Source organism: Citrus sinensis, chromosome 4 (genome assembly GCF_022201045.2).
Source record: "Citrus sinensis cultivar Valencia sweet orange chromosome 4, DVS_A1.0, whole genome shotgun sequence".
Classification (NCBI taxonomy): domain Eukaryota; kingdom Viridiplantae; phylum Streptophyta; class Magnoliopsida; order Sapindales; family Rutaceae; genus Citrus; species Citrus sinensis.
This window is the reverse complement of record NC_068559.1, coordinates 20486383-20510748: the sequence shown is the minus strand read 5'-3', so window position 1 is coordinate 20510748 and position 24366 is coordinate 20486383. Positions and strand designations below refer to the sequence as shown.

The window sequence follows — 24366 nt, the reverse complement described above, 5'->3', positions numbered from 1 at the left end:
AAACTTTTTAATTATGGAACAATTTGTATTCTGTCCTAAGAATTTTGTAGAAAAGAATGATGTGTGTGCACTCATGAAAAGCAACTCCTTCAAAACAAACTGCTGCGGCACTCATAATCAATAACATGATGACGAACCAAGCTGCAAGGTATCTGCATTATACAATAAGGAGGAGACCGGTTGTTCACTATATTCGTGCTTTCAGGACCAGAGAATTAGGATATGATGATTTGAGCCAAATTAAAATGGAACCGAGGTAGTAGCAAGCGATGTTAACATATGCTACGATACTCTGCCATCCAGCCCCGACAGCAACTCCTGTTCAGGCATGATTTTTGGTTACGAATTTAACAACATATTTTCCTTTTTATCTTGGACCCTCCCATTCAATTGGTGACTTGGAGAATATAGAAAGAAACTGACAGGAAAGGGAAGCATTACCGGAGAGCACTGGCTGCACACTGTTCAAAAGTATAGAGAAAGAGAGTAGTGGTGATAGATCTGCAACTGTGTCAATCACATCTTGATTGTCGGTGAAAATGTATGCTACGCGTCCTCTGAGGAAGAGGAAAATGATAAAGAGTGCACATCCAATCAAAAAGGATGTGGAAACTGCCACCTTAATAGCAAATTTCGTAGCATTTGCGCTTCCTCGGCCAAGCTCATTTGACACCCTAACACTGAACATTTTTCCAACTAAACTGAGTTTATTCAGCACATATATCAACCTTCCAAAGAAAAGGGTAATAGAGAAGTAATATTCAATATTAACGTGAAACATTGTTAAGGGAATAGATAATTCCATTTTCTACAACACATCGCCTTGAGGATCATGCATTATGCACAGAAATGTTTCCAGGAGATCGAGCAGTTTTTGTTAGAATACAGAAATATAATTAGATTGACTTCTATCCGAAGTTCACGCAAGATATGGCTGAAATTATTGGTCAAGGCTGAAGGCAAAAAATAAGTTTTTTTTTCCCTGCAAATGGATAAGGCAGTCGGGATTGTAGTTAACTGAGTTTCATAATCAGATTTTCATTCTTTAAATCTAGTAAGTTTGTTTAAAAGAACAGAATAAAGATATAAAAAAATAAAAAAATAGAAGAAAAAGAAGAGGATTATACCCTACTGCAGCCAAGAAACCAAGCGAGATCATCATTTCTAGCCCATTGATGTTGATGCTGCAAATAAGAATAATTTAAACCAAATAGATAACTGGCCCCATATAAAAGAAGAGGAAAACAAAATCCAAAATGATGATAATGGGAAGGAGCCTATGAATTCGGTACCATATCGCAAGAGCATCAATGGCAACCTCAGCATTTTTCATGTTTCCTGTTAAAAGAACCAAGACTGTGTTGTACCAGAGCTCGAGACTGTCAAGTATAACATAATGCTGAGTTAAAATCCCCACATAGTTGAGTTACAGGACAGCATAAATATGGCAGTTAATCAGCAAATACTAGATTAACATCATTGTTCCTCAGCGATATTATATGTCGTCTGTAGACCACAAACAAGTACTTTTTATCAGGGATTCATATCATAATATAAAATTCACCATTTCCCTGCCCCCACAACCCAATGAAAGAAAGAATATATGATATTGCCACACAGTAACACAAACTGAAGCAATCAATGATCTAAACAAAAGGGAAGAACCAAGAAAGGCTGAAACATGGCCACAAACAAAATGAGGAAAGATCCCACTCGAAACTAATAATAGTAACAAACACATATGAAATGATATAGATTCAGATGTAAGCCCTAGACTCTTATCTGCCGATTCCCAGTTAAGCCAATTAGAATTTATAAAATGCATAATCTTTTACTGCCTAAATTCATGCAAGGCCACAATTAGACAAGAACCTCACCATAGCATGGCACCAGACGACAAGGAAAGTTTTACTACAGGCCAGAGATCCTTGAAAGCGGCAAATGAGAAACCCTTCCATGTTACGAATATTTTCAAATTAGCTTTAAATAATCTAGATATCTACATAGTATTTAATTAACACAAATCCATTATTATTTGAAATCTTATCTAAAATCTAGTAATTTTATTTCACAGTAGCGATGGAAAAAAGAATATAAAAAAATGGTACTTTCTATTTGGAATGGCCATATATCTAATTCCTATTATTTTGGCTGGATTATTCGTAACCGTCTATTTACAATACAGACGTGCTGATTAGTCAGAGAGGTGCACTAGACCGAAATTTCAGCACCACCGTATAGGGGAATTAAAATCCCATAGTTGCATGATTAGCTAATGCTACTCACAGAACTTCTTACAACACCAAATATCTAATCTCGACTTGAAACAAACTGGGGGATAAGGTTAGGGTTTAGCAATTACCCAACTCGCAAGTTCACCCGCGTTTCGCGGAATTGCCTTAGGAAATTGTTACTTGTAATCCAAGCTACGTCACTTCACTCCTCCATATGTTATAAGGAAACTTTAACACCCACGCTTCTTACCACTTCTGCTCTAATTCTCCAACCCTATCGTTGCTTCTCTCTCGGCTTCCGTGTTCTTTGTTTTCAATAATTCACCGAAAAAATTTCCTCCATCAATCATCAATCAATCAATCAACCAACCCACCATTGAATTAACCCTCTTCTCCTCAAACAAAATGCAAGAACACAGACCCTTTCTTCCCCATGGCTTCCAGTTCAGACCATCCGATGAAGAACTCATCGAACATTATCTCAAGAAGAAAGTTTCGGGAATATTCATCCCTCTTGCTGAGTATTTCATCAGGGATTGTAATCTTTACGAGGAAAAACCCTCTGAGATTTGGGATTCTCATGGAGGACCCTTTTTAAATGCTGATGAGGATCTTTATTTCTTCACCCAGTTGAAGAAAAAGTCTTCCAAGGGTTCCAGAATCGATCGCAAAGTCGGATCCTCTTGCGGTACGTGGCAAGGGGAGGACGCTGGTAAAGATATAGTAAGCGGCCAATCCAAAATCAAAATCGGCTCCAAGAAGCGGTTTCGTTACGAAAAACAGGGTTGTGAGGATCACGGGGCTTGGATCATGCACGAGTACACTCTACATATGCCCAAGAATAGAGCTACCAATTATGTGCTTTGCAGGCTCCGAAAGAATCGGCCAACTGGCCATGATATTTGAAGTACGGTTCTGCAAAGAAAAGAAAGCTGAAGGGTTTTCAAGACAACAGCAATCAATCCGAACAAGTAGCAGATATTGAGATGGATAGGCTGTTGATCCACCAACAGAATCAACAACAAAACTATATGGATTATCAAGAAGTAAGCTGCAGTAGTTCTGACATGATGAGTGAGCAGAGCTTAGCTGGTGGAATGGGGCTTGCAAGCAGTGTTTACGAGCCATCCATGGAGATGATGATGAGTCATTTTGATCAGATGATATGTAACCAACAATATGACTCCGGGAACAACATGCTTCAGGGTGGAGAAACTGGAGAGAATTATCATTGTCATTCGGAGAGTATCGTTGAAGTGCCCATGGCGGTGCCTGAATCATCGGTGCAACACGAAGACAGTGGTGGACTACCTGAGTTAATTGAGGAAGACTATTCTTTTCTGGAAGACTTTCTTCAAGAGCCAATAGGGGATGTGAGCGGTTCATTCGGCTTGATGCTGGACTTGGATGATCTCTTGTCATAAATAATTGGATTATGACTTCGATTTGTATTGTAACTGTAACAACTTTTCCCCCATTTACTTTAATCCTTTGCTCGTATTTATTTTTATTGTTCAGTTTCTCGTATTCTTTATTCTCTTGAACTTCAATGAGTATGTTTTCTGCAAGCTGATAACAGGGAAAGGCATTCGGTTTGCATTTAAGCCAAAATCATCATTAAGTAGTTCCAATCAGTAAATCTGATGGTTCATTCTCTTATTCCATTTATTTGTTTACAAATGAGTTCGCAAAAAATGATTGTTTTGAGATTACAGATAAAAATGATGAGCTAGTTAGAATCTTTCTAAAATTCTACTTAATTTTCATGAAGCACATAATTTTGTTCCTTGTCTAATAGTATTTAGCAGCTCATCATACTGTCAATCAATCCTTCAGTAAACCCTTCCACAAATTTTTATATGTGCATGTATATATTTAAGATTTTATGGGTACATATATATTTAAGATTTTATAGGTACAAGATGAAATGGGCTTATCTCACATGGCTGAGATCCTGTTCATGAATACATGATTTTGCATGATTGATAATATCGTTTTGTTTACGTGAACGGTATTTTCGCAAATTTAGCGTTTTTATGCAATTTAGAGCCGAACTTTTAGAGATTTAACACGTTTGAACAATTATGTTTTGAATTTTGTGTGTGTGTGTGTGTAAAAAAAGGGAACAATTGTTTCTTTACAGCCAAGCTAACGAGGAAAAATTTCGAAAGTTGTCCTACTATTTTTATTTTATCTCCGAAAATAATAATTTATTCATTTAGTTTAATTAAGCAAATAAAAAATCACCTGTCAATTGAAAATTAAAAAAAAAAGTTGTATTGAAAGTAATTGGAATTCAATTCTATATTCGTCCTAGGACATTTATAACTTTTTTATTCTCAAATTCTATCATATATGCTGCGTTTACTTGTTAGTAATCGGAATGGGATAGAATCGGAATAAACTGGAATGGGAATGGGGAATGGGAATCAAAATAAATTGTTTACTTGAGGTACAGGAATCGGAATAGTCTGAATTGTTTCAAGTTACTAAAATGCCCTTAGTTAATTATAATAATAACTATTGTTATTATTATTATTAAAATTACTGTTAATATATTAATTAATTATATTCATGTATTGTTAGTTTATTAATTAATTATAATTTATCATTAATAATAATAAAAAATTAATAACAATAATCAAAATAAAAAATATCATCATCAGCAAAATAATAATCCATTTCAAAAAATAATAATGATCATAATCAGATTCATCATCATCAACAAAATAATCCATTTCCAAAATAATAATAATAATAATAATCATCATCAAATTAATCCATTTCCCAAATAATCATCATCAACAAAAATAATCCATTTCCCAAAAAAAAAAACAGCAACAATCAAAATCTCAATTGTCATTGTCATACACAACAACGGCAACAACAATCATCGTCGTTAGCAGTAGCAACAGCATCATATTAGAATCGTCGCCATTAAAGACGAAATCGGAGATGAAATGAGACGGTGACGAAATTGATGCGGCCCAACGGAGACGAAACCAGCGACGAGTAGCTGTCCACAACCGACGAACCACGACGTCAAAGACGGTGATGGCTGCGATGGTGATGGAAGCAGCTCCGATGGCATTCGATTGGGAGGCACGGGTGAGAGAGTTTAGGTTTTAGGGATTTTTTTTGTTTTTTTTTTATTTTTCGTTTTTTATATTTTTAATCTAAAGTGAGGGTATTTCTGGAATAATACAAATTAACGTGGGTAGAATAGGAAATGCAGGGAATGGGAGTCTGATTCCCAAGCCCCCCCTTGGGAATCAGACTCCCATATTTGATTCCCAAATTGTTGTGGGGTCCACGAAAATGAATTCGATTCCGCTCCTTATTTTAGCAAGTAAACGCAGGAATGATTTCGATTCCGGATTCCCATTCCTGAATCCAGCAAGTAAATGTAGCAATAAAGTATTTGTTTACCATACGGGTTAATTACGTAAAATAATTTTTCTTAATGTGGATTAAGGCAAAAAAGAAGAAGAAGAAGATATTCTTATTAGACATATATCATATATCAATAAATTTGGATCTAATACACTTGTAATTTTTTATTTTGTTTACCAATAATACACCAATTTGTCATTCCTATATCAATTTACTTATTTTATCTTTCAATTATAAGTCTTATATTTTATTTATTTTATTTTTATTTTATTTTACACTTATTATTGATTTACAAGTTTTATATTATATTTGTAAGTTTTTTTTTGTTTACTATTGATACACTAATTATCATTTTTATGTTGATTTACTTGTTTTACCTTTTATTTAGAAGTCTTATGTTTTATTTAGACAATTTATGTTCTAATTTACATTTAATGTTGATTTACAAATTTTATGTTTCATTTGTAAGTTTTTGTTTTGTTTATTGGTAGAACACCAATATACCATTTTTATGTTAATTCACTTCTTTTACCTTTCATTCATAAGTTTTATCTTGCATTTACATAATTCATGTTAATACAGATGTTGGATCTTCAATCAGGTAATTAAAGTTCTGAATAAGTAACATTTATTGTAATCATTGCGGTTCACTCCTTGATCGTTAAAGGCTGGGAAACGGCAAAGCCACCCCAGTCAATTATGAAGAGCCTTGGTTCCAAGCGTCCCCTTAAGAAATCAACTTGCTCATCCAACATCTGACCAGCCATATTTCATTAAACACACTTAACTTTGTGCTATATTCTGCATTTCTACTTGGTGTCTTCATATTGTTGAATTTTACGTGCAGGAAAGCCATCTTCTTTAGGTGGTATCTGCTTTCTTTCTTTTTTTGAATTCTGTTATACACAGATTGTTACTGATATTAAATTAGACATTATAATTACAATATTTACAATCGTACTAAACAATTGGGACCACCGCCATACATTAACGCACTGAAGCACTTGTCCAAATACTTTAAACCCTCTCTAATATTCGAGGGGTGTCTACTCCACTCACATTTCGTAAGGGAGAGACTATCTCCACTCAATTAGTTGATAATTGAGGAAGAACTGAAACTAACCTCCATAATGCTCTTATAGAGGCTCAAACCATTGCACTCAACATTGTAAGTGCAAGGCTTCTCCCATTTGACCAAAGGCCCATTGGTAGGTGGTATCCGCTTTCTAGAACTGCTTGAGAAAGATGAAATGGCATTCGACAACCTTTATTGTGTAGCCTTTCAAATGATGGATGCTCAACGGCTTGCAAAACGGACTTCATATGTGGAATTTAACGTAAACTTAACCTAGCATCCTCCACTTTATGGGGTTTTTTTTTTTTAACATGAACCATGATTTAGGCTTAATTGTTGTTATATGATTTTTTATTTTTTTTTCAGGATGTATTGAAGTCTACAAGAGCACAATTAGAGCGCGAGCTTAAACTCGAAGATGTTTCTTGTGTACAAGATTTACCCGCATACAATCTGTTGCATAGATAGATAGGTAGATGATCAAATTTGCATATTTTGAATTGTGAAATAAAAACATCAGCTGTAGAGGTTGTTTATTTAAACTGTTGCTGCCATAATCTCTGTAACATTGCAAATTATATAGTTGGTATCATAGAAAGATGTATATTTGTTGAACTAATTTGGTTTCAGGATCATTTTTTTCAATTATCAAGATCCGAAATCTCTTTTAGATCTCATTTTTTAATAATCATTTAACGTTTTAAAGAGTACTACTATATGTCTTAAATATTATGGATAAATTTTACAACATTTAAAATTATTTATTACTCACTTTATATAAATAAAAAATTCCAAATAATACTTAAAAGTTTGACCTTTTTTTTCCTTCAAAAGAACAAAAATTAGGTTACGAATATTTTCAAATTAGCTTTAAATAATCTAGATATCTAAATAGTATTTAATTAACACAAATCCATTATTATTTAAAATCTTATCTGAAATCTAGTAATTTTATTTCACAGTAGCAATGGAAAAAAGAATTTTAAAAAAAAATGATACTTTCTATTTGGAATCGTCTTAGGTCTAATTCCTATTACTTTGGCTGGATTATTCGTAACCGCCTATTTACAATACAGACGTGGTGATCAGTTGGACCTTTGATTAATTAACATCTCTTTTTTTAACTGACCCCTCCCTTCTTTAATTTAATCCGAGGGGGAGGTCTCAAACTTGCTATCAACATTGATCTTAGTCAAGATCAAATTTTTAAGGGAAAAAGGAAAAAAGGGAGAGAGATCCACAATTTTAACCGCCACAAGTAGCTGCATTACTTTTAGAATATGTTAAAATTTTATAAGATTGACTTAGCAGGGCACATAGGCCATGCCAACGTGGGCCGTGCCATGCCAACTCACTTATTTTTTAAATTATTTAATTTTTTTTTATAATGCCTTATTATAAACTTATTTTATGTCTTCAATTATGGAGTCAAAACACTTTCATTTAAATATAAACAGCTTTTTGAAGTATCAATCATCCAAATTTATATATTATATTATACAATGCTCATCAGATATTTCCCATAAATTCTTTTTTAGAGTTGCATTAAACAATTGATTAGAAATATATTTAAAAATTTTATTACATTTACATAATATAGAACCAACAATTATAAGAAAACTTGACAAGACAATATCTCACTAAATCATACGACAAACTCAATTCAAATTTAATTAATGAATTAAAATTAATTTATAATTTAAAATAACACAACATTTATTAATTATAAAAATTCAATACAATTAAAATAAAAAATATTATTAGATTTAATGTTGATTAATTCAAATTTATTTATTTAATTAAATAATATGCAGGAGTATAATTCTAATAAAATTTAGTTATAAAACTTGAACTGAGCTTTTCACAAACTTTTTTATGTGCTAAACTTTGACATTTTTTACACTACGAAGTGTTTTAAGGCTCGCGTGCCTATGAATCTAGGTCTGACCTCCCACATGAGTGTCGTATTGTTCTTCGTGCCTTGACGAAGCATGCATGTATCGCGCTGTGCTGTACGGTCCCATCTCGTGTCTTGTGCCACCCAATTCGTTGGCCATCTCTATTACTAATTATTTAATAATAAATTGACAATATGTGTAATTCTGAAAATTTTGATTATGTGGGGGATAACGATAAGCGACAAAGATTCTATTTTATAAGATGGGAGCAAATGTTCGCCTTAACACTTCACAGTCATGCACGGACATTAATTGAAAGAAAAATTTGAAGAGTATAAAATTTTAGTGCATTAGGTCCCTCAGTATTTGTGAAATTATACTTCACCCCAAGAAGTTTCATACTTACACAAATTTGCCCAAAAGAATTAACAACTGGTGAAAATTGTTCGAGAGGCGCACGAGACCGAAATTTCAGCACTACAGTATAGGGAATTAAAATTCTATAGTTGCATGGTTAGCTAATGCTACTCACCGAACTTGTTAGAGCAAGAAATATCTAATCCCGTGAGGAAACAAACTGGGGGTTAAAGGAACAATCATAATTTAATATTTGTGTATTTTTTAATTTAATAGAGGACCTCTGATTTTTATTTTTAAAAAATAATAATAAATAATAATAAGCAAATTTCTAATAATCATGAAATATTTTTTAAAAAAAAGGAGAATTTTTTCCCCCAAAGACCGACTTGGCGGTAACTTCAAGCTCAATGACTTCTTGGATTTGTCCGATTTAGCAAGGTTATTATATGCAAGGACCCCTCACCCTACTTGCAAGTTCACCCGCTTTTCTCGGAGTTGCCTTAAGAAATTGTTACTTGTAATCCAAGCTACGTCACTTCACTCCTCCATATGTTATAAGGAAACTTTAACACCCGCGCTTCTCACCACTTCTTCTCTAGTTCTCCGACTCTATCTTTGCTCCTCTCTCGGCTTCTGTGTTCTTTGTTTTCAATAATTCACCGAAAACATTTCCTCCATCAATCATCAATCAACCAACCCACCATTGAATTAACCCTCTTCTCCTCAAACAAAATGCAAGAACACAGACCCTTTCTTCCCCATGGCTTCCAGTTCAGACCATCCGATGAAGAACTCATCGAACATTATCTCAAGAAGAAAGATTCGGGAATATTCATCCCTCTTGCTGAGTATTTCATCAGGGATTGTAATCTTTACCAGGAAAAACCCTCTGAGATTTGGGATTCTCATGGAGGACCCTTTTTAAATGCTGATGAGGATCTTTATTTCTTCACCCATTTGAAGAAAAAGTTTTCCAAGGGTTCCAGAATCGACCGCAAAGTGGGATCTTCTGGCGGTACTTGGCAAGGGGAGGATGCTGGTAAAGATATAGTAAGCGGCCAATCCAAAATCAAAATCGGCTCCAAGAAGCGGTTTCGTTACGAAAAACAAGGTTGTGAGGATCACGGGGCTTGGATCATGCACGAGTACACTCTACATATGCCCAAGAATCAAGCTACCAATTATGTGCTTTGCAGGCTCCGAAAGAATCAACCGTCTTGCCATGATATTATGAAGTACGGTTCTTCAAAGAAAAGAAAGCTGAAGGATTTTCAAGACAACAGCAATCAATCCGAACAAGTAGCAGATATTGAGATGGATAGGCTGTTGACCCACCAACAGAATCAACAACAGAACTATATGGATTATCAGGAAGTAAGCTGCAGCAGTTCTGACATGATGAGTGAGCAGAGCTTAGCTGGTGGAATGGGGCTTGCAAGCAGTGTTTACGAGCCATCCATGGAGATGATGATGAGTCATTTTGATCAGATGATATGCAACCAACAATATGACTCCTGGAACAACATGCTTCAGGGTGGAGAAACTGGAGAGAATTATCATTGTCATTTGGAGAGTATCGCTGAAGTGCCCATGGCGGTGCCTGAATCATTGGCGCAACACGAAGAAAGTGATGGACTACCTGAGTTAATTGAGGAAGACTATTCTTTTCTTGAAGACTTACTTCATGATGATGCTGAAGAACCAATAGGGGATGTGAGCGGTTCATTCGGCTTGATGCTGGACTTGGATGATCTCTTGTCATAAATAATTGAATTATGACTTCGATTTGTATTGTAACTGTAACAACTTTTCCCCATTTACTTTAATCCTTTGTTCGTATATATTCGTATTATTTATTCTCTTGAACTTCAATGAATATGTTTTCTGCAAGCTGATAACAGGCAAAGGCATTCGGTTTGCATTTAAGCCAAAATCATCATTAATTAGTTCCAATCAGCAAAAAATGATTGTTTTGAGAATACAGTTAAAAATGATGAGCTAGTTAGAATCTTTCTAAAATTCTACTTCTTAATTTTCATGAAGCACAGAATTTTGTTCCTTGTCTAATAGTTTTTTTTTTTTGTCTTAACCACGAGGTATCATGGGGAGGGCCCCAACTGTGTGAGGCACCTTTAAGCTCGTACCACAACCTAGACTAGAAGTCTCCGCTCGAACTGAGAGGCATAGGTTTGTTGCGTAAATTAGCAAGTGTGCTAGTCGGCACAAGTAATATAATGAAAAGTAGAGTATTGTCCCACAGAGATTGTATACCCTATTAGTTACCGAAATTATTCTAACCCTAATTTATATGAACAATCAAATAAGTGAATTTAGATTAAAATTAAATAAAATAAAATAATTAAGAATTAAACAAAGATGCAGACAATAATAGAAAATTACCAAGAGATTAAAACACTAGGACATTTGATTTCACCATAACCAATCCAATTTAATCCTCCATCTATGCTATTAAAGTTTATTACCCATGTTGACAGTGAATTTCTCTAATTTATTCAATATCCTCTCTTGAGTAATATCAAAAATATCTCCACATATCAACCCACTATATCTCTATGTGAATTTAAATATGCAAAGATTCATTAAGTTCTATGGAAATTCTTAGATAAAACTGCACGAATCACGTTGGCACATCTCTGTCTTTCGTTCAATTCATGGCATCCATTACACAGAGCAAAAATACATAAATCTCCTCTCGGTCTCATTATGTATCCTCAAACCATTCAAATATTGGCCAAATAATTAAAAGCATTAAGCACAATAATGAACACTCAATCATGGAATAATTAATTAAAAATAACATAGATTTATGGAATTAAATCTTCATAGTTAGGCTACATCGTAGCCCTAGTAAAATAAATTAGTTCATGGGAATATAAAGAGATCCATTAATTTAAATGGAAACATTCAAGTAAGATAATAGAGAAGAGAGAAAGAAAAAAAAACTCAAGAATTAATGTGTCTTCCTTCTGCTCTAAATTATTCCTGCTGCTCTCGGTTTTCCTCAAAACTTGCGGCTGCTGCTCTATTATTTTTCTCTTTTCTCTTGGCTTCCCCCCTCTTGTGCGGCTGCCTTTCTTCTCTTTTATAATGATGTGGTTTCTTCCAAATCCTTCAAGGAAAAGGATTGCAAATCCAGCCCACGAATCCTTAAATGAAAAGGATTTCAAACAAAACAATTCTAGCCACCTTTTAAGCCCATCCACGTGACTTGTAAAGTTTGATTGTCCAATTTGCAAATTAATTCTTTAATGCTTCCCAATTTGCTGCCATATTTGTCAACAAATATTCAATGCTTCCCCCACGTGTTGCATGCATGATGATTAAATTTGGCTTTTTATTTCTTTCCCTCTTGCTTCCACATTATTTCCATTATACTCCAATTTGTTTCCTCTTTAAGCTTCTTTTCTCATTAATATTCCCAATATTCCTACAATGAATAAATATAAAAATTAAGATAAAAATTAATATAATAAAATATAATTTAACATAAATTAATTATGAAAGTATTAAAATAATAGATAAATTATGAGCACATCAAATAGCCCCAAACTTAACATTTTGCTAGTCCTCGAGCAAAAACTAAAATAAAAACTACGAAAAGAAAGTTCTAACTAAACCACTTTCGCAGGTGATCGCGATTGCATTTAGCGTATGCAACAAGCCTTTAAACCCCTAGGCGGCCCTAGTGGACGAGGTATAGTCCCGTGAGGGTTTCCAGCGATGATACCCACAAACATCATCAAAAATGCCTCAAAGATTGCATAAAGTATATAGCTCAAAGAAAATTAAAAATATTAGCAAAGTTCTAACTTTAATTCAATGGTCAGCCTCATCTCATATTGGATTCCTGTGTTGTGTGTGAATCAATTCAATCAAAACCCATTCTCAAGATTTTCAACATCACAGCCCTTGTTTCAAATAATAAACAGAGTAGGTCAAACTAACCTCATCATCTTGATTTTTTTTTTCAGGCATAAATTTGCATTTTTTTTTAAGCACACGCTTTTTTTTTCTTTTTTCTTTTCTTTATCCATAGTCAGGAGCTTTCACTCTACCCCTTAAGGTAGCCTTCTTCTCATGGTAGATTATCCTCTACATACTAGTGGTACATAGGCCCAAATTACTCAAGGATAGCTTCACTCTTAAGGGTTGTAGGTAGTTATTTCTGACTATGGTGCCTGGGTAGACTTAAGTAATGTAGAATTAAGGCAAACAGTCATTTACTCAATCTAAAATTCTCAACTTAGGCTGTATCAATCTCAAATCTCAAGTCAAAATTCTAAAAGAATCGATATAAGTGCGCAAGATATTTAAAGAATCACAATCAAGACGAAACTAACACAAGAATCAAGTATAAACTAAGATAATATTCATCCCTTTCTAAGAACCATATTTATTGTCAATCATAAACTCATCATAGGCATTAAAATCTTTTTTTTTTTTTATAAAATGAAAAGCAAATATTCCCACCCCCAAACTTAAAATAAACATTGTCCTCAATGTAACTAAAAAGAAAAGGAAAAGAGAAACTCCCCTAGTTTTGCACTTGAAGATGGAAAGTTGTAGCTGAGTCGTTGAAAGGCATGTGGAAAGTTAATGTTCATCGACCCCCGAACTTGTGCAAAATCTAGATAAAACAAAATAAAATAAGTAAAAGAAAAGAAAAAGAATACGAAAAAAAAATTGATAATAATAAAGTTTAGAAAGCTTGGGTTGCCTCCCAAGAAGCGCTTAATTTATAGTCATTAGCTTGACTGTCTCTGGTCGTCATTCAGGACTAGACAGCTCAATACCTATCTTGTGCTTATCAAATGCATCATCCAAATAAGGCTTCAATCGATGACCATTAACCTTGAATGTGCCCTTTGTATCATGTGAAACTTCTACCACGCCAGACGAAAAGACTTGTGTTATTGTAAAAGGACCAGACCAACGGGATCGCAACTTGCCTGGGAAAAACCGAAGTCGAGAATTATATAATAAAACATTTTGGCCAACTTGAAATTCACGTATGAGTATATGCTTGTCATGCCAATGTTTAGTGCGGGCTTTATAGATCCGAGCATTCTCATAAGCTGCATTGCGAAATTCATCCATTTCATTAAGTTGCAACAATCTCTTTTCTCCTGCTGCTTGCATGTCAAAGTTCAAAATCTTCATCGCCCAATATGCCCTATGCTCAAGTTCAACAGGTAGATGGCATGCTTTTCCGAATACTAGACGATAAGGAGACATACCAATAGGTGTTTTGAAAGCAGTTCGATACGCCCAGAGTGCATCGTCTAATTTTATCGACCAATCCTTCCGTGAAGCGTTTACTGTTTTCTCCAAAATTCTCTTTAATTCTCGATTCGAAACTTCAACTTGGCCGCTAGTTTGTGGATGGTAAGGGGTGGCAACTCTGTGTGTGACTCCATATTTGCTCAAGAGGGCTTCAAATTGTCGATTGCAAAAATGTTTGCCACCATCACTTATAATTGCTCTTGGAGTGCCAAACCACATGAAAATATTTTTCTTCAAAAACCTCACAACAACCCGAGCATCATTGGAAGGCAAAGCAACAGCTTCAACCCACTTAGAAACATAATCAACAGCTACCAGAATATATTTATTCTTAAAGGAAGATGGAAACGGACCCATGAAGTCAATTCCCCAGACATCAAACAATTCTATTTCAAGAATATTAGTTAGTGGCATTTCATTCTTCCTTGAAATGTTACCAGTTCTCTGACACCGGTCACAAGCAGCAACAAAAACATAAGCATCTTTAAATAAGGTGGGCCAATAAAAACCTGATTGAAGCACTTTTGCCGCAGTTTTGGTTGTGCCAAAATGTCCACCAACTTCACGAGAATGACAGTGTTGTAGAATGCTCCTCATCTCTTCTTCCTGGACACATCGTCGAATGATTTGATCTGAGCAGTACTTATACAAGAACGGATCTTCCCAAAGATAATGCTTGACATCTTAAAAGAATTTCTTCTTCTGCTGATATGATAAATCAGAAGGAACAACGGCGCTCGCCAAATAGTTCACGAAATCTGCATACCATGGTGCGTCGCAAGTCTGCAAGGCCAGCAGCTTTTCATCAGGAAATTCTTCGGTGATTGAAACCATTACATTATCCCCTCGCTCTCCCTGCTCTAACCCAGATAAGTGATCCGCCACCAAATTTTCAGATCCCTTCTTATCCCGAATCTCTAAATCAAATTCTTGTAGTAAGAGCACCCAACGAATCAGTCTTGGTTTAGCATTTGCCTTTGTGAACAGATACTTGAGAGCTGAATGATTAGTGTAAACTATTACCTTGGAGCAAACCAAATATGAGCGGAATTTTTCTAGTGCAAACACAACGGCTAGAAACTCTTTCTCAGTGGTAGCATAATTCAATTGCGCGTCTGTCAGAGTTCGACTTGCATAGTAAATAACATGCAACATGTTTTTATACCGCTGCCCCAAAACTGCTCCAATAGCATAATCACTGCATCACACATAACCTCGAACGGCATATCCCAATCTGGAGCCATAATAACTGGAGCCATAATAACTGGAGCTGAAATCAGTTTCTCCTTTAAAGTGTTAAAAGCCTGCAAACACTTATCGGTAAAATTGAAAGGCACATCCTTGAGTAAAATGTTGCATAAGGGTTTCATTATCTTTGAAAAATCTTTAATAAAACGTCGATAAAACCCGGCATACCCTAGAAAACTTCTTACTGCTTTCACGGAAGTCGGTGGTGGCAACTTATCAATGACTTCGATCTTTGCTCTATCAACTTCAATTCCTTTAGCTGAAATACGATGACCTAGCACAATGCCTTCTTGCACCATAAAGTGACATTTTTCCCAATTCAAAACCAAGTTTGTCTCTTCACATCGCTGTAAAACTAGATCTAAATTGTTTAGACAATGATCAAATGAAGATCCAAAAATTGAGAAATCATCCATAAACACCTCAATGAATCTCTCCACCATATTAGAAAATATTGCCATCATGCAACGTTGAAAGGTAGTTGGTGCATTGCATAAGTCGAATGACATTCTTCTATAAGCAAATGTACCATAAGGACATGTGAAGGTGGTTTTCTCTTGATCTTCTGGTGCTATAGGGATTTGATTATAGCCTGAATATCCATCTAAAAAGCAATAGTAAGCATGGCCAGCAAGTCTCTCCAATATTTGATCAATAAAAGGTAGTGGAAAATGGTCTTTTCTAGTAGCAGCATTAAGTTTTCTATAATCCATGCATACCCGCCAACCTGTGACTGTCCTTGTTGGGATAAGTTCATTGTTGTCATTCTTCACGACCGTCATTCCTCCTTTCTTTGGTACCACTTGCACTAGACTAACCCATTTGCTATCAGAGATTGGATAAATTATCCCAGCATCCAATAATTTAAGCACCTCTGCCCTAACCACTTCTTGCATGTTTGGATTTAGGCGCCTTTGTGGCTGTACTGTCGGCTGATAACTCTCTTCTATTAGAATCTTGTGCATGCAAATTGAAGGGCTTATTCCTTTGATGTCGGCAATAGTCCATCCTAGAGCAGCTTTGTGATCCCTCAAAACTCGACGTACCTTTTCCTCTTCAAGATCTGTCAAGGCAGAAGAAATAATAACTGGTAGCTTAGAGTTATCATCTAAATAAGCATACCTTAAATGAGAGGGCAACGGCTTAAGCTCATGTTTTGGAGGTTCTTCTATTGAAGGTTTTGGTCTAGAAGGATTTCTACCAAGCTCTTCCAATTCTAGCTTTTTCGAGGGCACGTAAAATGGTGAAGCTTCCAAATACCATGCATACTCATGAATACTTGTATTCGGAGATTGAGTAGTCCCAGAGTGAACAATACATCCTTCTAGTGTGTCATTTGGCATTGTATCGCGAAAGCTCTCAATTATCTCCTTATCAATGGTGTCTATTTGAAGGCACGTGTCGATCTCCGATGGATATTTCATTGCTTCAAATACATTGAAAGTGACTTGCTCATTTTGCACCCTAAGGATTAGTTTTTCTTTTTGGACATCAATAAGAGTTCTTCTTGTGGCCAAGAATGGTCGGCCTAAAATGATTGGTATCTCTCGATCTTCAATCATATCCAAAACAATAAAATCTGTAGGAAATATAAACTTGTCGACCTTAACAAGTACGTCCTCAATCATTCCTCTAGGATACTTTATAGACCTATCTGCCAATTAAAGAGAAACAGTTGTTGCTTTTGGTTCACCAAGTCCTAATTTCCTGAAAACAGATAGAGGCATCAAATTAATACTTGCACCTAAATCACACAAAGCTTTATCAAAATAAGTATTTCCAATAGTGCATGGGATAGAAAAACTCCCTGGATCTTTCAACTTCGGTGGCAATTTATTCTGTAGAATTGCAGTTGACTCTTCAGTTAACAACACAGTTTCATGCTTTTCTAATTTCCTCTTGTTGGATAAAATTTCTTTCATGAATTTAGCATAGCTTGGCATTTGTTCTAATGCATCTGCAAAAGGAATGTTAGTATGTAACTTTTTAAAGACATCAAGAAATTTAGAGAACTGCTTATCTAATTTGTTTTTCCGAAGGCGCTGAGGAAACGGGATTGGAGGGACATAAGCTTTGACTGGTGCTGATTGTTGTGATTGTGGAATTTCTACACTTGTTGTCTCATATGTTCTAGTGGTGTCTTTAGTTTGCTCCATGTTATCTTCTTCAACTTCATTTACTTCTTTTGGCGGATCTTCAAGTTGTCTACCATTCCGAAGCATAATTGCATTCATTTGTTCCTTTGGATTTGTCTCTGTATTGCTCGGCAGAGAGCCTTGTGGTCTGCTGGATAACAAGTTTGCAATCTGACCCATTTGTACTTCGAGGTTCCGGATTGATGCAGCTTGATTCTAAAAAGTTGTCTCTATTTTGGTCATGAATTGAGACATATTTGTTGTAAGTTGGGTAAGAGCATTTTCCAAATTTGACTTCTTCTCTTGTGATTGGAACCCTGGAGGTGGCTTCAATGTATTTTGAGTGTTGTTCCATGACAAATTCGGGTGGTTTCTCCAGCCAGAATTGTAGGTATTAGAATATGGGTTATTTTGTTGCCTCTGGAAGTTTGACACATAATGAGCTTGTTCAGCAGATGACGACGCAAAAGGACTTCCAACTTGGCAGTTGACACTGGTATGGTTCCCTCCGCATAATTCACACACTTGAGTTTGAATTGCACTAACATTTAGGTGCTCCAGCTTATTAGATAAAGCAGTCATCTGTGCAGCTAAAGCAGTGACAACATCTACATTATGGGCTCCTACAATTTTCCTTGGCATTGATCGCTCTGAAGTCCACTGGTAATTGTTGGATGCCATCTCCTCCAATAATTCATAAGCTGCTTTTGGTGTTTTTCCCATTAACGTTCCTCCTGCTGCAGCATCAATCATTGTCCTAGTATTGGATCCCAAACCATTGTAAAATGTCTGCACCTGAAGCCAAACTGGTAGACCATGATGTGGGCATTTTCTTAGTAGGTCTTTGTATCTCTCCCACGCTTCATATAATGATTCCATCTCGAATTGAGCAAAGGTTGTGATGTCATTCCTCAATTTGGCTGTTTTTGCTGGAGGAAAGTACTTTGCTAAAAACTTCTGTGCTAAACCATCCCAAGTAGTGATTGTTCCAGCAGGGAGTGAGTTCAACCACTCTTTTGCTTTATCTCTCAGTGAGAACGGAAAAAGCCTTAGCTTGATAGCATTGTCTGAAACACCATTTTGCTTAAATGTATCACAAATTTCTAAGAAACTTGTAATATGAGCATTTGGATAATCATTTGGCATCCCAGCAAACTGTACTGACGTCTGAATCATCTGGATTATAGCTGGCTTAATTTCAAAATTATTGGCTTGAATGGCAGGACGTGCAATGCTTGAGCGGGCACCATTAACTGTAGGTACAGCATAATCTCTTAAGGGTTTTGCATCCTCATTTCCATGTAATGCTTCGTCAGCCATGATTAATTGTTGCTCCTGTGAAGCTTCTCTCCTTTCTTTATTAAGCCTTCTACACGTACGTTCAATCTCTGGATCAAAAGGCAATAAATCAAAACTTCTTGAACGTCTCATAAAATTTAAACAAGAAAATAAAAATTCAAATAAAAACAATAAAAATAAAATTCAAATTAAACTAAGGTTAGTTGGTATCGATACTAATCCAAACAATCCCCGGCAACGGCGCCAAAAACTTGTTGCGTAAATTAGCAAGTGTACTAGTCGGCACAAGTAATATAATGAAGAGTAGAGTATCGTCCCACAGAGATTGTATACCCTATTAGTTACCAAAATTATTCTAACCCTAATTTATATGAACAATCAAATAAGCGAATTTAGATTACAATTAAATAAAATAAAATAATTAAGAATTAAACAAAGATGCAGACAATAATAGAAAATTACGAAGAGATTAAAACACTAGGACATTCGATTTCACCACAACCAATCCAATTTAATCCTCCATCTATGCTATTAAAGTTTATTACCCATGTTGACAGTGAATTTCCCTAATTTATTCAATATCATCTCTCGAGTAATATCAAAAATATCTCCACATATCAACCCACTATATCTCTATGTGAATTTAAATATGCAAAGATTCATTAAGTTCTATGGAAATTCTTAGATAAAACTGCACGAATCACGTTGGCACATCTCTGTCTTTCGTTCAATTCATGGCATCCATTACACAGAGCAAAAATACATAAATCTCCTCTCGGTCTCATTATGTATCCTCAAATCATTCAAATATTGGCCAAATAATTAAAAGCATTAAGCACAATAATGAACACTCAATCATGGAATAATTAATTAAAAATAACATAGATTTATGGAATTAAATCTTCATAGTTAGGCTACATCGTAGCCCTAGTAAAATAAATTAGTTCATGGGAATATAAAGAGATCCATTAATTTAAATGGAAACATTCAAGTAAGATAATAGAGAAGAGAGAAAGAAAAAAAAAACTCAAGAATTAATGTGTCTTCCTTCTGCTCTAAATTATTCCTGCTGCTCTCGGTTTTCCTCAAAACTTGCGGCTGCTGCTCTATTATTTTTCTCTTTTCTCTTGGCTTCCCCCCTCTTGTGCGGCTGCCTTTCTTCTCTTTTATAATGATGTGGTTTCTTCCAAATCCTTCAAGGAAAAGGATTGCAAATCCAGCCCACGAATCCTTAAATGAAAAGGATTTCAAACAAAACAATTCTAGCCACCTTTTAAGCCCATCCACGTGACTTGTAAAGTTTGATTGTCCAATTTGCAAATTAATTCTTTAATGCTTCCCAATTTGCTGCCATATTTGTCAACAAATATTCAATGCTTCCCCCACGTGTTGCATGCATGATGATTAAATTTGGCTTTTTATTTCTTTCCCTCTTGCTTCCACATTATTTCCATTATACTCCAATTTGTTTCCTCTTTAAGCTTCTTTTCTCATTAATATTCCCAATATTCCTACAATGAATAAATATAAAAATTAAGATAAAAATTAATATAATAAAATATAATTTAACATAAATTAATTATGAAAGTATTAAGATAATAGATAAATTATGAGCACATCAAGGTTCTCCCAACAAAAGCGACTTCCCTACGACTCGAACTAGAGAGCAAACCCAGTCAAACCACTTAAGGGGACCTCATTGCCAATGGAGCCAATACTTTGTTGGTTTGTCTAATAGTATTTGGCAGCTCATCATACTGTCAATCAATCCTTCAGTAAACCCTTCCACAAATTTTTATATATGCACATATATATAGAGAGAGAGAGAGAGAGAGAGAGAGAGAAATGTTCCAGTCCGAAATTTTAAAGTGCGGAAAAGAGCGGGAAACCTTTAAAACCATGCGGTTTTAAAGGCTTAAACTCTAAGCCTTTAAAGCCATGCGGTTTTAAAGTTTTCCCGGACTTTTCCGTACTTTAAAATCATTGACCAGAAAACTACTATATATATATATATATATATATATATAAGATTTTATAGGTACAAGATGCAATGGGCTTGTATCACATGGCTGAGATCCGGTTCATGAATAAATGATTTTGCATGATTGATAATATCATTTTGTTTACGTGAACGGTATTTTAGGTCTCGCAAATTTAGCGTTTTTATGCAATTTAGAGCCGAACTTTTAGAGATTTAACACGTTCGAACAGTTATGTTTTCAATTTGTGTGTGTGTGTGTAAAAAAGGGGAACAATTGTTTCTTTACAGCCAAGCTAACAAAGAAAAATTTCGACAGTTGTCCTACTATTTTTATTTTATCTCCGAAAACAATAATTTATTCATTTAGTTTAATTAAGCAAATAAAAAAGCCACCTGGCAATTGAAAATTTAAAAAAATGTATTGAAAATAATTGGAATTCAATTCTATATTCGTCCTAGGATATTTATAACTCTTTTTTCTCAATTTCTATCATATAAAGTATTTGTTTACTACACAGGTTAATTATGTAAAATCATTTTTCTTAATGTGGATTAAGGCTAAAAAAAAGAAGATATTCTTATTAGACATATACGATATATCAATAAAATTGGATCTAATACACTTCAAATTTTTTATTTTGTTTACCAATAATACACCAATTTGTCATTCCTATATCAATTTACTTATTTTATCTTTCATTTATAAGTGTTATGTTTTATTTATTTAATTTATATTTTATTTACACTTATTATTGATTTACAAGTTTTATATTATATTTGTAAGTTTTTTTTGTTTACTATTGATACACTAATTTATCATTTTTATGTTGATTTACTTGTTTTACCTTTTATTTAGAAGTCTTATGTTTTATTTAGACAATTTATGTTCTATTATACATTTAATGTTGATTCACAAATTTTATGTTTTATTTACTGGTAGCACACCAATTTACCATTTTTATGTTAATTTACTTCTTTTACCTTTCTTTTATAAGTTTTATGTTGCATTTACATAATTTATTTTAATACAGATGTTGGATCTTCAATCAGGTAATTAAAGTTCTGAATAAGTAACATTTATTGTAATCATTGCGGTTCACTCCTGGATCCTTAAATGCTGGGAAACGGCAAAGCCACCCCAGTCAATCATGAAGAGCCTTGGTTCCAAGCATCCCCTTAAGAAATCAACTTGCTCATCCAACATCTGACCAGCCATATTTTATTAAACACACTTAACTTTGTGCTATATTCTGCATTTCTACTTGGTGTCTTCATATTGTTGAATTTTACGTGCAGGAAAGCCATCTTCTTTAGGTGGTATCCGCTTTCTAGAACTGCTTGAGAAAGACGAAATGGCATTCGACAACCTTTATTGTGTAGCCTTTCAAATGATAGATGCTCAATGGCTTGCAAAACGGGCTTCATATATGGAATTTAACGTAAACTTAACCTAGCATCCTCCACTTTATGGGGTTTTTTTTTTAACATGAACCATGATTTAGGCTTAATTGTTGTTATATGATTTTTTATTTTTTTTTTCAGGATGTATTGAAGTCTACAAGAGCACAATTAGAGCGCGAGCTTAAACTCGAAGATGTTTCTTGTGTACAAGATTTACCCGCATACAATCTGTTGCATAGATAGATAGGTAGATGATCAAATTTGCATATTTTGAATTGTGAAATAAAAACATCAGCTGTAGAGGTTGTTTATTTAAACTGTTGCTGCCATAATCTCTGTAACATTGCAAATTATATAGTTGGTATCATAGAAAGATGTATATTTGTTGAACTAATTTGGTTTCAGGATCATTTTTTTCAATTATCAAGATCCGAAATCTCTTTTAGATCTCATTTGTAAATAATCATTTAATGTTTTAAAGAGTAATACTATATGTCTTAAATATTATGAATAAATTTTACAACATTTAAAATTATTTATTACTCACATTATATAAATAAAAAATTCCAGATAATACTTAAAAAGTTTGACCTTTTTTTTTTCCTTCAAAAGAACAAAAATTAGGTTACGAATATTTTCAAATTAGCTTTAAATAATCTAGATATATAAATAGTATTTAATTAACACCAATCTATTATTATTTGAAATCTTATATGAAATCTAGTAATTTTAATTCACAGTAGCAATGAAAAAAAAAATTTTAATGATTCTTTCTATTTGGAATCGTCTTAGGTCTAATTCCTATTACTTTGGCTGGATTATTCGTAACCGTCTATTTACAATACAGACGTGCTGATTAGTCGAAGAGGTGCACAAGACCGAAATTTCAGCACCACCGTGTAGGGGAATTAAAATCACATAGTTGCATGATTAGCTAATGCTACTCACAGAACTTCTTACAACACCAAATATCTAATCTCGAGTGGAAACAAACTGGGAGATAGGTTTAGGGTTTAGCAATTACCCAACTTGCAAGTTCACCCGCGTTTCCCGGAGTTGCCTTAAGAAATTGTTACTTGTAATCCAAGCTACGCCACTTCACTCCTCCATATGATATAAGGAAACTTTGACACCCACGCTTCTCACCACTTCTGCTCTAATTCTCTAACCCTATCTTTGCTTCTCTCTCGGCTTCCGTGTTCTTTGTTTTCAATAATTCACCGAAAAACCTTCCTCCATCAATCAATCAACCAACCCACCATTGAATTAACCCTCTTCTCCTCAAACAAAATGCAAGAACACAGACCCTTTCTTCCACATGGCTTCCAGTTCAGACCATCCGATGAAGAACTCATCGAACATTATCTCAAGAAGAAAGTTTCGGGAATATTCATCCCTCTTGCTGAGTATTTCATCAGGGATTGTAATCTTTACGAGAAAAAACCCACTGAGATTTGGGATTCACATGGAGGACCCTTCTTAAATGCTGATGAAGATCTTTATTTCTTCACCCAATTGAAGAAAAAGTCTTCCAAGGGTTCTAGAATTGATCGCAAAGTCGGATCTTCTGGTGGTACGTGGCAAGGGGAGGATGCTGGTAAAGATATAGTAAGCGGCCAATCCAAAATCAAAATCGGCTCCAAGAAGCGGTTTCGTTACGAAAAACAAGGTTGTGAGGATCACGGGGCTTGGATCATGCACGAGTACACTCTACATTTGCCAAAGAATCAAGCTGCCAATTATGTGCTTTGCAGGCTCCGAAAGAATCAACCATCTGGCCATGATATTATGAAGTACGGTTCTGCAAAGAAAAGAAAGCTGAAGGATTTTCAAGACAACAGCAATCAATCCGAACAAGTAGCAGATATTGAGATGGATAGGCTGTTGACCCACCAACAGAATCAACAACAGAACTATATGGATTATCAAGAAGTAAGCTGCAGCAGTTCTGACATGATGAGTGAGCAGAGCTTAGCTGGTGGAATGGGGCTTGCAAGCAGTGTTTACGAGCCATCCATGGAGATGATGATGAGTCATT

General features: G+C 34.9%; 1 protein-coding gene, 1 long non-coding RNA gene and 1 other non-coding gene across 6 annotated transcripts in view; 2 read left to right on the top strand and 1 right to left on the bottom strand.

Moving 5' to 3' along the window:
• LOC102626004 (protein DETOXIFICATION 21-like) overlaps positions 1-24366 on the bottom strand; it is a 131066-nt gene that overhangs the window by 66848 nt on the left and 39852 nt on the right. Inside the window, exon 7 of one of the 4 annotated variants that reach the window (XM_052439681.1) lies at positions 173-318. The exons of the other annotated variants lie outside the window; for them this stretch is intronic. Within the exon in view, the coding sequence (XP_052295641.1) occupies positions 188-318 (131 nt within the window). The 3' untranslated portion in view covers positions 173-187. Of the gene's footprint in view, positions 1-172; positions 319-24366 lie in introns of those variants that run through there. 4 annotated transcript variants of the gene reach the window in all.
• Positions 18459-18565, top strand: LOC112496868 (small nucleolar RNA R71). Its single transcript, XR_003063478.1, has one exon. It is a non-coding gene; the product is annotated as a small nucleolar RNA R71 (small nucleolar RNA).
• LOC112496867 (uncharacterized) lies at positions 22249-22722 on the top strand. The gene is made up of 2 exons (XR_008054141.1): positions 22249-22366; positions 22470-22722. It is a non-coding gene; the product is annotated as an uncharacterized LOC112496867 (long non-coding RNA).